The sequence below is a fragment of the Carlito syrichta genome, unplaced genomic scaffold (assembly GCF_000164805.1).
Source record: "Carlito syrichta isolate Samal-C Ts95f unplaced genomic scaffold, Tarsius_syrichta-2.0.1 Scaffold314285, whole genome shotgun sequence".
Taxonomy (NCBI): Eukaryota; Metazoa; Chordata; class Mammalia; order Primates; family Tarsiidae; genus Carlito; species Carlito syrichta.
In genome coordinates, this window is record NW_007258381.1 from 70,165 (window position 1) to 83,637 (window position 13,473).

General features: G+C 37.5%; 1 protein-coding gene across 8 annotated transcripts in view; it reads left to right on the forward strand.

The window, feature by feature from the left end:
• The window catches only part of MLIP (muscular LMNA interacting protein), a 144,422-nt gene that overhangs the window by 19,526 nt on the left and 111,423 nt on the right, over nt 1-13,473 (forward strand). For 6 of the 8 annotated variants that reach the window (XM_008071290.1, XM_008071293.1, XM_008071294.1 and 3 more), the window contains one exon: nt 7,706-9,277. The exons of 1 other annotated variant lie outside the window; for it this stretch is intronic. In XM_008071290.1, the coding sequence (XP_008069481.1) occupies nt 7,706-9,277 (1,572 nt within the window). The remainder of the gene's footprint in view (nt 1-7,705; nt 9,278-13,473) is intronic. One more of the 8 variants, XM_008071291.1, reaches the window with a different exon arrangement.

Genomic DNA, 13,473 nt, shown 5'->3' on the forward strand with positions numbered 1-13,473 from the left:
CACTGCCTGCAGAGCAGAGTCATCTGGGACCAAACAGTAAAAAAAAAACAAAACAAAAGGAAGATTGACCTTGCACAAGTAGGTGAGAGGTGATAAAGTAGTAATTCAGATACTCAGATTCTAGGTGGACCCTCTCAATTATGTAATTGTTTTTGTTTGTTTGTTTGTTTTGAGTTTTTGGAGACAGGATCTTGCTCTATTACCCAGGCTGGAGTGCAATGTTTCAATCATAGCTCACTAAAATCTCAAACTCTTGGGCTTAAGCGACCCTCCTGACTTGGCCTCCCAGGTAACTTGGATTACAGGTTTGCACCACCATGTCCAGCTAATTTATTTTTATTTTTTGTAGAGATAGGGTATTGCTATGTTGCCCAGCCTGGTCTTGAACCCTTGGCTTTAAGTATTCTCCTGCCTCAGTCTCCCAAAGGGCTGGGATTATATGCATGAGCTACCAAAACCAGCCCATATAATTGCTTTGAGAAGTTGGGGAGGATTAAAAATTTAGAGGCCCTAATTCTTTTGATTGATGTACAAATCCCTGACCAAGTGATTTTATTCTTTTAACAACTTTTCTCCAGTGATCTTCCCACTGCTTCCTCTCCACTTCTCTCCTAGCTTAGGATGAATATACCACGCCCTCCTTTTATCTTCATTATCTCCTTCCATGTTGATTGAAACTGGATGCACTTAGGAAAATTTTTCTAGATCCTTGGGAGGTCCAGGTCCTGCTCTGACCCTGGCAGAATCCTTGCAGTCCTTGAATGATGGCTTGTTGCTTTCTCTAGGTGGGTTAATTTTTAACCATTGGCAGGTGCAAATAAAGTACATGTCTAGAAAATCAGGTTGCTTTGACAATCCCAGCAGAAAGATGCTATAGCCTTTTAAGAGGAGGATCTCCTGACTTTTTGATGTCAAAACTTGAGTTTTCTATGACAGGGGAGGTAAAGACTGAATCAGAGATCAGTGGCAGTATTCTCTCCATCATCTTCCCATCTTCACTGCCTGGAGTCTAGAGCAGAAGAGGAATTGCTGAGAGGGGTAATGAGGCCTTCTTCAAGAAGACATTACATCTCTGCTTCTGCATCCTCGTGTTTCTGCATCCTACTAGAAATTTTATTTATTTTTTCATTGCTGCATGAAGGTAACTAGGCTAGACACTAGATCTAGGGGTTCACACTTTAAAAGACATAAGATCTGCCTTCAAGGAACTTAAAAAGCAGACGCACTTCAAAAATAATGACAATGAAAGTTTGAATGTTCAGGAAACAGTGGAAAGCCTATGATGGGACACCTAAACCAGGCTGTACCACCACAAAGGGTTCACAGAGGTGGTGCTGCAGAAACTTGAAGGATGAATACCAGTTTTCTGGGCATTCCAGACATGGTAATAAGCAAGAAAGTACCACTGTATAAGAAGACGGTGGAAGAAGAGAAGGAATATGAAAAGGATTCATCAAAAGATGGGTAATAAACTAGGAGAATGATGGAATAGAGGCCACAGATGCAAGTTTTGAAAAAGAGAATGAGGTGAGAAGAGTTAGACTCTATAAAGAAATCAGAAATTATGAGCCAGTGCCTGCTGTGTTTAGGAAAAAATAAATCATTGTAGAAATCGGTGATAGTTTCTATTGAAGGATGGGGGAAAATTCTGTTAAGAAGTCAGTGGGAAGTGTACAAATTTTCTACTGTTTAATAGATTAGCATGAATTGAGTGGCTTAACGCACTTACCTATTTCTTCCAGTTTCTGTAGATCAGAAGTCTGGGTGTGTCTGAGCCAGGATTTCTGCTCTGGATTGCGAAAGGTTGACATCAAGGCGTTAGTTGGGTTGCATTCTTTCTGGAGGCTCAGCCTGGGAAGCGTCTGCTTCTAAGCTACCTCATGTTGTTGAAAGAATTTATTTCCTTGAGGTTGTAGAATTCATGGCAGATTGTTCCTTAAAGTCATAAGCAGAGAAAAAGAACCTCTGGGGCTTTGAGCATCTAATTCAAAAGACTTTCTTTCTTTCTTTCATTTTTTTTAAGAGCTCACTTGATTAGATCATACCCACACAGGATAATCTGCCTTTTAATTAACTTATAGTCACCTGACTAGGGACCTTCATTACACCCAAAAAATTCTTTCACCTCTGTCACGCTACATTAGTTGAAAGCAAGTTACAGTTTCCACCCACACGCAAAAAGAAGGATTCTACAAGACTGTGGTTCTTTGGGAGGTCATTTTAAATAGGGTGTGTTGGTTACAAGAAATAAGGAAATCAATGCAGTGATTATACTGTATAGACTTGGTTGAGATGAGAACAACATTGATTTATAACTTTGGGATATGTAGGATCCATAAAGATCTCAGTATATGTGTGTACACACATGTTTTTAATCAGTTAGCTTTTGCTAGATAACTAACCATGCCAACATTTAGTATTTTGAAACACAAGCATTTATTTAGCTAAAAAATCCAGATATGGGTCAGATTCAGTTGATCTTTGTGGTGTCTTATGCATGTGTCTGTGATCGGCTGCCGGGTTGGCTGGTGGCTTGTTAGCAGTTCAGTGGCTGGTTAGTTGTCTGCTGAGATATGGTCTTATATCCTCCAGTAGACTAGCCTGGGCTCATTTGCTTTGTAGCAATGCTCTGAACCAAACCAGTAAGCACCAATGCACAAGTGCTTTTTCAAATCACTGCTTCTTGTTTTGCATTTGCTAGTGTCTCACTGGCAAAAACAAGTCATTTGGCCACCCCATATTAACGAGTGAATAAAAAGAATATTATGAAAAGAATAGAGAATTGTGGGTATTTTTCCTATCCCTCACAATGATATTTATTATTATATTTTTAAAGATGAGAGAATTTCTGCTTTATATTTATGAGAAAATGAGAAATCTAGTAAATATTAAAAAGGATAAATACCTAGAATATAGAGGATAACTGCTAAGAAGCTAAGAACTGTTGTGATTCAGAATAAAAAGGGAGAATTCACCTTTTAAGAAGCAAAATGTCATCATTTTTCCTTAGAATGATGGAAAAGAAATGAATGTGAATCCAGAAAAATTTGGTTTCCTGGTAACCTTATTTTTCCTTGGAGAAAATAAATCTTTGTCATCTGTTGAGTATATTGGAGAAAGTAGTGTTTTAAGGGCTTGTGGAGAATATTAACTTTTTGGAAGAGCTGTTGAGCAGAACTGGAGAGGAAGTCAAGGTCCAAACAAAAGAATAAACAAAACAACCAACAAAACATTAGAAAAGCACAGGACCCAGCTGAAGCTGCAGACATTGAACTTGTGCTTTCATCAATTCACAGTGACTCACCCAACCCAAATGTGAATTGAGAAAGGTGCCTGCTCTGCACAGGTGAAGGGGAATTCAGTCCCACTCTCAGTTGGTGATCTTATACAGCAACTTTAAGAATACAAGGTCTAGAAACATAATGGCAGTTGCTGAGATCGATTTAACAAGGAGAAAATGCCTAGTGGATTGGCAAGAGTGGATTGGCAAGAGACCAAGATAGTATGTTGACCATGCTGGCAAGAAGGTCGAGACCGAACAAAGTAATGCTGAAACCTAACATAAAAAATGGGATTAGGGAGATGAGACTGGATAGCAAGAGAGTGGTTCTGTCATGAAGGAAGGATCTTCAGTTCATGGTAGATGCAAAGAAAGCACAGATGAAGTCTTGAGCATAGGTGATCAGATTTTAAAAGGTCAGTTTGTTGATAAGTTAAATGGGGTACAACTAGAGGTAGGAATACCAGCAAAGATTATGTAATTTGTGTAGCTAAGAAAGACTGTCAATCTGCCCTGTAATATTATGGATATTCATTAGAAAGAAGAGGACCAATCCACAGGTGAGTTTAGAAGGCCAGATTGCCATAACGTAATGATTGGTATGTGAAGTCAATGGAGACCCTGGGTTTCTGTCTTTCATAACTCTATAGATTTAGGAGTAGGAGTACAAATGTATGGGGCCAACATCCTGTGCTGTCCAAATCTTGGGAACAATCCAAAATATTAGGCAGAAAATCAATCACTCAACCTTTATTGAGATGCTTTAAGATCTCATAGACACATTAGGGAAAACAGAATATATTGAGGAGCAATTACTTTTAGATTTACTAAAACTACAGGGCAGCTCCAAAATAGAGATTGGTTGTTAGAATAACTGGTAGTCTTTTTTATATAGGATCTGAGGGTGAATGTATGATTAGGATCATCCACCTAATCAGAGCAGCACATTGCAAGCATCTTATGTTACTGAGATTATTGTGAATGCATTCCAGAGTTCAGGATAGACTTTCTAGATGAGAATTTTGAGAATGTCTTTGGAGGAAATGGGTGCTAACGGGGCTGAAGGAAACAGGAGTTCTGGAGATTGTAGACCACAGTTATGTGGGGGGAGCTCTAGAAAGATGTTGGAAGCAAACAGATCAATGAAGGTGAGGTAAGAAATAAATGGTGGAGAAGACTGAGAACATATTGAGGGAGAAGAAATTAGATCATAATACGCATAGAGAACAGCATAAGACATTATTAATGGGAGAGAAAGAAAGGATGGAAATAATTTGGAAATGTTGACAGAAAAAGTTGACATCACCTGTAAGGAATTTACAGGAAAGAGGTAAAATGAAGGACTGATGCTGACCTACTGATTGAGGATTTTGGCAGGTGCCTATTTCTTCTTTCTGCATAAAATTTTTATTCATGTGTTTACCCACTATTTAAAAAAAATAAGTATTGATTAGATAAACTCAGGAAAAAGTCTTTTTAAAAAATAAAAAACAAAATATGAACGCTTTATTCCCTGAAATTTTATAAAAATATGAAGCCACATTTTAATATTAGTTCAAATTAGGGTAACATTATAGTGTATCTCCATGTTAGAAATGAGTATGTTGCAAATACTTAGTAATATATTAAATCAAAAAATATAATAAAAAATAATGTATAGATTAATAAAAACATATTAAACATTTTTAGACTTTTTGGAGTCTTTCTCTTAGAAGTTCTTCAATAATCAACTTTTATTTTTTATTTTATTTATTTATTTACTTTTTTGAGTTGGAGTTTCACTCTGTCGCCCAGACTGGGGTGCAGTGGCCGCTCCCAGCCACCGCAGCCTCGACCTGCTGGGCTCCGGCAATCCTTCCGCCTCAGCCTTCTGAGAAGCTGGAATTACAGGCATGCGCTACCACGCCCGGCTGATTTTTAGATTTATTGTAACGATGAGGTCTCGCTGCCCAGGCGGGTCTCGAACCCGCGGGCTCAGGCAATTCACTCACCTCAGCCTCCCAAAGGTGCGGGATTACAGGCTGAGCCACCGAGCCCAGCTCAACTTTTAAAAGTACAATAAAATTCTGAGTTATTTATGTTAGATAAAATATCATTTAATGTAGTAGACTTTAGGCATTTAGAAGTCAAAGTTTTGAGAAAGTTGGAGGGAGAGTCTTTTCCTCTGAATAAAACCTGTAAAATTATAAATATATGGTCTTAACATAATGATAGTTTGGGGAATGATCAGATAGATAAATGAATTTATCACATTCATTGGAGTTATTTGGACACAATATGACTGAAAAAGTAATCGAATTTTTGTGCCCACTATTATTAGTTTACAAAATTTTTCACCTAACAGCTATTCTAGGCATAGCACAATGTGCAAAGACACTCTACACGGTCTTGAAATGGCTCCATTCTTTCCATGAGAAGACATTAGTTGAGGAAAACAATTAGAGAAGACCATTCATTTATGACTTTAAAAAAGCCCTAACCTAAGAGAACAATTTCTTAAACATTAAATATTAATTTAACTACAAGTGATCACAGAACTCCAAATAAAATGTCATTCTTGTAGGGACGGAGACGTTCGTTAGTAGTATTTGAATTTAATTATATCCCTAACCACATGAATCAGTTACATAAATATTGGAAAAGTACAGTTGTTTCTAAGTAAAACTTGTGCAATAGTATTGTTAAGCTTTCTTCCTCAGTTTGATTGGATTTTGCTTGATTTTCAATTATCCCTGATTTTCCCATATTCTGAATTTTGCCAATATATACAAATATTGTTTATGTGACAATAATTTTTGTGTCGCAAATATACATATAAATTGATCTATAAAAGAAAGGGAAGTTTTGGGGTATGTTTGCTTGGAAACAGAAGCTTGGAGGAATTGTTTGAATCTGTCAGTTTTAAATATTTTAAGAGATGAAAACTATATGGTTTGAAAATCTTTGCTTTAGGCCTGACGGAAATCTTAATCTGTTATAAGCAAAATCAATAAATATCCTTTGCTGTGTTTATAAGTCAAGCTTTTATTAAGTTTAGTTATTAATACATATTTTCCTATGTGCTTTTTGCAACACCCTTATACATAAAATCTTAATACTTATCAATATTTTGAATGAGTTATATTCCCTAAATTTTTGATTAGACATACATGTTTACTCTTTATTTATAGATTGATAGAATGAAATAAATAATTATGAAGGGAAACCTCTTTTAAAAAGGTTTTAAAATCATTTATAATTTCAGTACTTATCCTAGAGTACAGATGATCTTTAAAATGACACAAGATTATACATATACCCAGTTATCTCACAGGCTCTCCCTAGGTTTCTTTATGTTCTCTTTATTTGGTGTGGGATTGGTGAGCTTTCACGTGGTTTGTATATGTAAAGTGCTCTGGCTTCTTTTGATATGAAAGGGACTCTATTTCTCCCTGGGTAACTCAAATCACTTGTTAACTATTCATCAAATGTTCATGTTAAAAGTTCATTCTGGCAAGTAATTAGTAAAAATAAGCTAAAACTTCCTCTACATTTTGGACTTGCTTTTATTCTCTCAATTTATCATTCTGTGTTGATCATGGGTGTTTTATCTTTTGAATTCTTTTTTTTTTTCTCACGCTGTCGCCCAGACTGGAGTGCAGTGGACGCTCCTGGCCACCGCAGCCTCGACCTGCTGGGCTCCAGCGATCCTTCCGCCTCAGCCTTCCAAGTAGCTGGAACTACAGGCGCGCACTACCACGCCCGGTTAATTTTTTGATTTATTGTGGAGATGAGGTCTCGCCAAGTTGTCCAGGCAGGTCTTGAACCCGCGGGCTCAGGCAATCCACTTACCTCGGCCTCCCAAAGCATGGGATTACAGGCTGAGCCACCGAGCCCGGCTATCTTTTGAATTCTGAGCACTTTCCCAAGTTCACAACATGAAGGACTAAGTAGTGCAAGTATTTAAAACTTTAAACACGTGAAGCATGTTAATTTTTTTAAGGTTTGTAGTCATTATTATTATATTATGTTTGATAGTTTTACAGTGGAAAAAAAATCGATTTCATTTTCCAGAGTGAATATTGAAATTTATCCGAATGGTAATTTAAATCTTTTCAAATCACACAATTCAGAATTGAACCATTTTAGAAGTTGTGAGCAGCGCGTTTTCCAAATGGAAACATGCAATGCAATTGTATATTGATTTTTGATCTGGGGAATAAATGAGGTATAGAATATAACATACTACTTATATTTTATTCCAAATTTAAAGCAATGCCTCACTAGCAAAACATACTTTCCCTCTTTTTATGGAGGTTTGAGGTATCTCCTTTGGTGTAAACTAGTTTGTCAGACTGTTCGCATAATCACACAAGTTACAAGAGGTATTTTGACAGTTTCACAAATAATGTCCTATTTCAATCTGTCTATTTCTCTTTCCTCTAGTTAACTTCTTCTCCCACTACCTCTGAGCAGCTTGCCTGTAAACCACCTGCTTTCTCCTTTGTTTCTCCAACTAATCAGAACACACCACACGGCCCAGTTAACCTCGACGGAGACTCTGTCCTAGAGGAGTACCACGCTAGGAGGCTGGATGTCAATGGGGCCGTGGTGCAAGAATCAGCTACGTATTTTCATACTACTGCTCACTCTTCACCCTTTCCTGCATCGAAGGGCACCTCCTCGACGTTTCCGCTTCCCCAGTCCACTCAACTGTCAGGTTCTAACTTATCCAGTCCAAGTGCAGCCGATCAAAAGCCTGGACTGACGTCTGAAGTCCCGAAGAAGACGACTTTAACCTCGCATGTCCTTAGTCGTGGAGAAAGTCCGAGAACCTCTTCTCCTTCACCATCCTCCGGTGCTTCTCTGAAGTCGAATCCAGCCTCGTACATCCCAGTCCGTATCGTCACCCATTCACTCTGTCCAAGTCCGAAACCATTTCCCTCCTCTTTCCACGGCTCATCTTCCACAATCTGTAGCCAGACGTCATCTAGTGGAAATCTTTCAAAGGCAGGCGTAAAATCTCCGGTGCCCTCTAGGCTGTCCCTTCTCACGGCTATTCTCAAGTCAAACCCTTCTCACCAAAGACCTTTCTCCCCGGCTTCGTGTCCCACCTTCTCTCTCAACTCTCTGGCCTCTTCCACGCTCACACTTGATCAAAAAGTAAAGGAAACCCCACCCACACCTAAAAAATCTCTCTCAAGTTGCTCCCTAAGAGCCGAGTCTCCAGACAAAGGGGAACACCAGGTTTCTGAGCTGGCCAAGCAATCTTTTCGCTTACCTTTTTCCACCAAGTCTGGTCCCCTTTCTCAGGTGCCCTCCCTGTTTCCTACAAAACATGTTGATAGCAGTATTGTTTCCTTGGATGTAGAGCAAACACCCTCATCCACTTTGAAGAGCAATACGATACTCTCCCTGCTACAAACCAATACATCGAGTTCTGCAGGTCTTCCTCCTGTTCCACCAAGCTCCTCTTTCTCTTCTTTGAAGGGCAAACAGGATGGTGACGTCAGGAGTCCAGAAAAGCCCAGGGATATTTACTCACACCCTTCCACATTGGCCTCCTCTGCATTATCTTCTGTAACTCCTCCTATTAGTCAAAGAGCCATGCTCTCACCTGCAGATAAATGTTTCCATCCTTCCCCAGCTCTTTCAAACCTGATAAACAGATCCCAAAAAGCATCGTATCAACTATCTGGCCAGAAACTGAATCCTTCAACTCTTCCTTCACTGCCTGTTTCCACTGCTGGTTCTGCCACTCTTCCTAACTTGGGGTCCTCCTCCCTTCCTCGTGCTAATCCGCCCACCCAGGAGCTCCAGCTCAGTCCCTCAGCACTGCACCCAAATTGTGGCAGTGGTTCCTTGCCTTCAAGACTTGGGAAATCTGAAAGCATCATATCCAACCACAGGTCACCTGTTTCGACCTTGTCACTTCCCATAGCTCTAACAAGAACTGAGCAGCCGATTTCACCTTGTGCATGGTCTATGTCAACAGGCCCTGAAAATAAGAAGCCCAAGGTATTTTTTTGCACGTTGCATGGTGCATGCTTATTTTGAAATATGGAAGAATCATTTTTTTCCAGAGCAAAGAAAAAAAAAGATCAATAATTATGATCCTACTAGAAGGAAGAGAAAATGTAAGGTGGGAAGGGCTAGGAATTGATATACTTGAATGTGGAGAAGACTCATAATTTGTTTAAAATTACGTGTGTCAGTCAAATACTTTGATTTTTGCAAATCCTCCTCCTAAGGTAACTTCTTATATTTGTGACTTCAGGGGCATTTTTTTTTTCCCCAGGCGTAGTTTCAGTTATATCATTGGTTCTTATGATAGAATTAAAAGTAGCTTGTTGAGATTTGGGAACATAGTATATTTCTGGTTACTTAATAACAGGGACCCTATAATCTATCAAAACAGTTTGTGCCAAGAGAACACTAGCAGGATTAGTATTAAATGGAATATCATCTTGGATCTAGGCCTATAATATGGTCAAGCCAGTTTGCAAACTTCCTATTTCCCTTACCCACATTAATTTATTATTAATTTTCTTTCCTTTGCCTTGCCAGGTTGATTCCTTTACTACTCCCCATACTGCAAGCTAAATCGATGTGGATTTAGCTATGCATATGCAGGGCAAAAAAGAAATAGAAATTTTTCTCATATGTGAAAATTATTTGATTTATTATAAATGCTAAATACCTCGCAATTAGAAAACCCAGAAGAGATGAACAAGCTGTTTAGTTAAAAAATTAGGATTTTTAAAAAAGATAATTTTTAATTTTAATTTTTGAGTCAGCATCTCACTTTGTCACCCAGACTGGAGTGCGGTGGACCTCTCTTGGCTCAACGTAGCTTTGATCTCCTGGACTTAGGCGATCCTTCTGCCTTAGCTTCCTGTGTAGCTAGGACTATAGGTGCATAACACCAGGCCTGGCTTATTTTTTTTATTTTTTTGTAGTGATGAGGTCTTGCCATGTTACCCAGGCTGTTCTCAATCTCCTGGGCTCAAGTGATCCTCCCACATTAGCCTCCCAAATTGTTGGGATTACAGGCATAAGCCACCATACCCACTAAGAAATATTGGTTTTAAATGCTCTGAAGCAGTCCATTGAGCAAGAATGTGAAGACAGTACTTCTTTTAATATAAGGAGGAAAACATTTGAAGGAGCAACATCGTTGTCAGTTCTCCTAGTGGAAAGCAGCTCTGCACTAGGACAGACCAGCTTCCCAACCATTCCAAGTAATTCAGATTGTGGACCCTCTACACCAGAATTTGATAGTTGTTATAGAAATAAAATAAAATTATGCACGTTCCTATATTAAAAGGGGTGGGAAATTCAGTTCAGTGCATTGCAATATTATAACTTTATTGCTTTGAAATACCATGGTGAGTGTTTTTAACTCTGTCACTTTTCAGATGATGAATGTAAATTTGGAGTGGTAAAGTGACCCTCATGATCTTACCATTCAATTCAGCTTAAAAAGCATGCATTAAACACCTACTGTATGCCCACCACTATACTAGATTTCTTTGGATTGTGTGTGGTTATTTTTAAAGGGAAGTAAGAGATAATTCTTTGTCTTAAAAATATACATATACGCCGGACTTGGTGGCTCAGCCTGTAATCCCATGCCTTTGGGAGGCTGAGGTGAGTGGATTGCCTAAGCCCGCGGGTTCGAGACCCGCCTGGGCAGCAAGACCTCATCTCTACAATAAATCAAAAAATCAGCTGGGCGTGGTAGCGCATGCCTGTAATTCCGGCTACTCGGAAGGCTGAGGCGGAAGGATCGCCGGAGCCCAGCAGGTTGAGGCTGCGGTGGCCGGGAGCGGCCACTGCACTCCAGTCTGGGCGACCGAGTGAGACTCCAACTCAAAAAAAAAAAAATACATATACATAATTTGGAGAAGTTATATAGAATTATTAAATCTAAAATATAGCAAAAGAAGTATAAGGCAAAATTAATATTGTGTAAGACATGTTATAAATAAAATAATTGTTGACTGAGTTCAATATACCAGGAATATTGTTATGGAATATGGTTATTGAGGAATGTTTTAAAAAATGTCAGGCCTGTTGGAATGTTTAGGATTTGACTTAATGAAGAGGAGAGGAGTTGGCATTTCAGAAATGGAAAACAGCATGACCAGATATACAGAGGATAATCCCAGAAGACTTTGTGTGGAGACGTAAGAGGATTGGCCTTATAATCAAGTGATAATAATAGTAATGATATCAGGTGCTATCTGTGAATCGAGAACTATGATAGTAGTTATAAAACAGTGGAAAATTGATTAAAATGAATTATGCCAATTAATTTTTATAGCCATATGAGGTTGGTAACAGTATCATCTCGATTTTGTACACCAAGAACTGAAACTTAGTGAATAACTTGTCCAGGTCACATATTTGGTATAGAATTGACATTTATATTAATTTAAGTCTGCTGATTCTTGAAACCATGTTTTTCATTACTATGATTTATCACTACAAGTAATAACTCACTAATTATCAGTTTAACCTGACTTTATACTTCTCATGAAGGAAATTATTACTATGGAATAATGATCAGAATTTTCAATTTATAAAATATTTGAATCTTTAAAAAAATGTGTTGAAGATTATTAAGTCCTTGTGTTTAAAACTTTCAAAGCAATTGGGGCAGATAAAATTTAAATTTTTCTATGACTCTAAATTAAAATTTCTGTTTATTTGAGATAAAGCTGATCTGGTTTTATCTTTTCTATATATATGTGTAATTATAAAATTTATTTGTGATATATGAAAAATACTATTTTCTGAATTTATTAACTATCATTCTTGCTACCTCGCATAGGTAACTATGTTACCTCGCATATAAATTATTCATTACCTTTGTAAAAAGTGATTTTACTCCAGAAGCTTCTTCAAACTGTTTCTATATATGGTTCACTGTATTTTGTTTATGTTTTCTCCCATTTTAAATGTAGTCAGAGAGCTGGAAGAGTGAGAGGTTAGAAGGACTTTTGATAAATTAAAGGCCTGTTTATTGAAGACCTATTTTTCCCTGGATCTCTTCCTGCTCCCAACATTAAAGAATTTTCAGCATTTGCTTTTTTTTTTTTAAATCCACGTCAGAAAAATTCAAGTTTGGGAATGGGTGATAAATTTGATGAACATGAAAATAAGAGGATTGATTATGATTTAACTATCAGTAAAATTATTAATCTATTTCTTTGAACAGAAAAAAAAGTCTCTTATCATGAGCAAAATGTATAATAACTTCTGCCAAAATGGTTGCTTTCTGAGACATGCTGTTCTTTTTCAGATTTATTTCCTCCTTGCATCCTGCTATATTATCTCTCTAGGTAAAAATCAGATCATCAGCCTACATTTTTTAAAAAAACACAGACTATTATTTTCAGAAATTATAACTTGACTATAATTTTTTAAATTGATGTTAGAATAGAGACATCTTATTTCAGTTTTGTTTGATATTAGACTAACGTTTAAATTTGTAAAATTATTTTATAGAGTGATATGAGGAAATCAACAAAAGCTTTGTGGTACAAAATAATTTATATGCTTTCATGGGTTGTTTCTTGTTCAGTGTGGTGCTAATCTGAGCATGGACTCTTTTTAAAGTCACAGAGCTTCAGATTTAGGTCAGCTTCACTTATTCCCAGATCCTAAAAGGATAGATTTTTCTAGAATACAGATGGTCATCAAATTAAAACCCAAAATGCTTTAAGGATATTAGTTTAAAGTCTGGGGCCTACTGCATTTTGATATTAAAATAAAATAGATGAGTGAGCGTGTGCTGAACTGAATCCAGATATAAAGAATGCTTGCTATTTCTTTTTCATAGATAAAAATCTTACAGTTCTGAATCTGTTTGCATTCATATGACATAATTGATATAGTATGCTAACTCAGATGTTTTAAAATACTGTTTTGAATTTTGATCATGGCACTAGACAGGATAGGCATCTCCCTGAATAGGTCAGCTTCTTTTTGATCGACATCTATGTTGCCTGAGACATTTTTTTTCTCTTTGGGAAAAATTAGGCGTTACAAAATTCACCCATGGGATTGTGTTTGGGATCCCAGTATATTCTTCCTTCGTTTATACAGAGGTTAAGTTTTTTTCCTAATGAGTTCTCATGGTGTTCCATGTGGAAATTGGGGTGACCATTATATCAAAACCTCATATAGTCTGCTACTCACTGAAGATA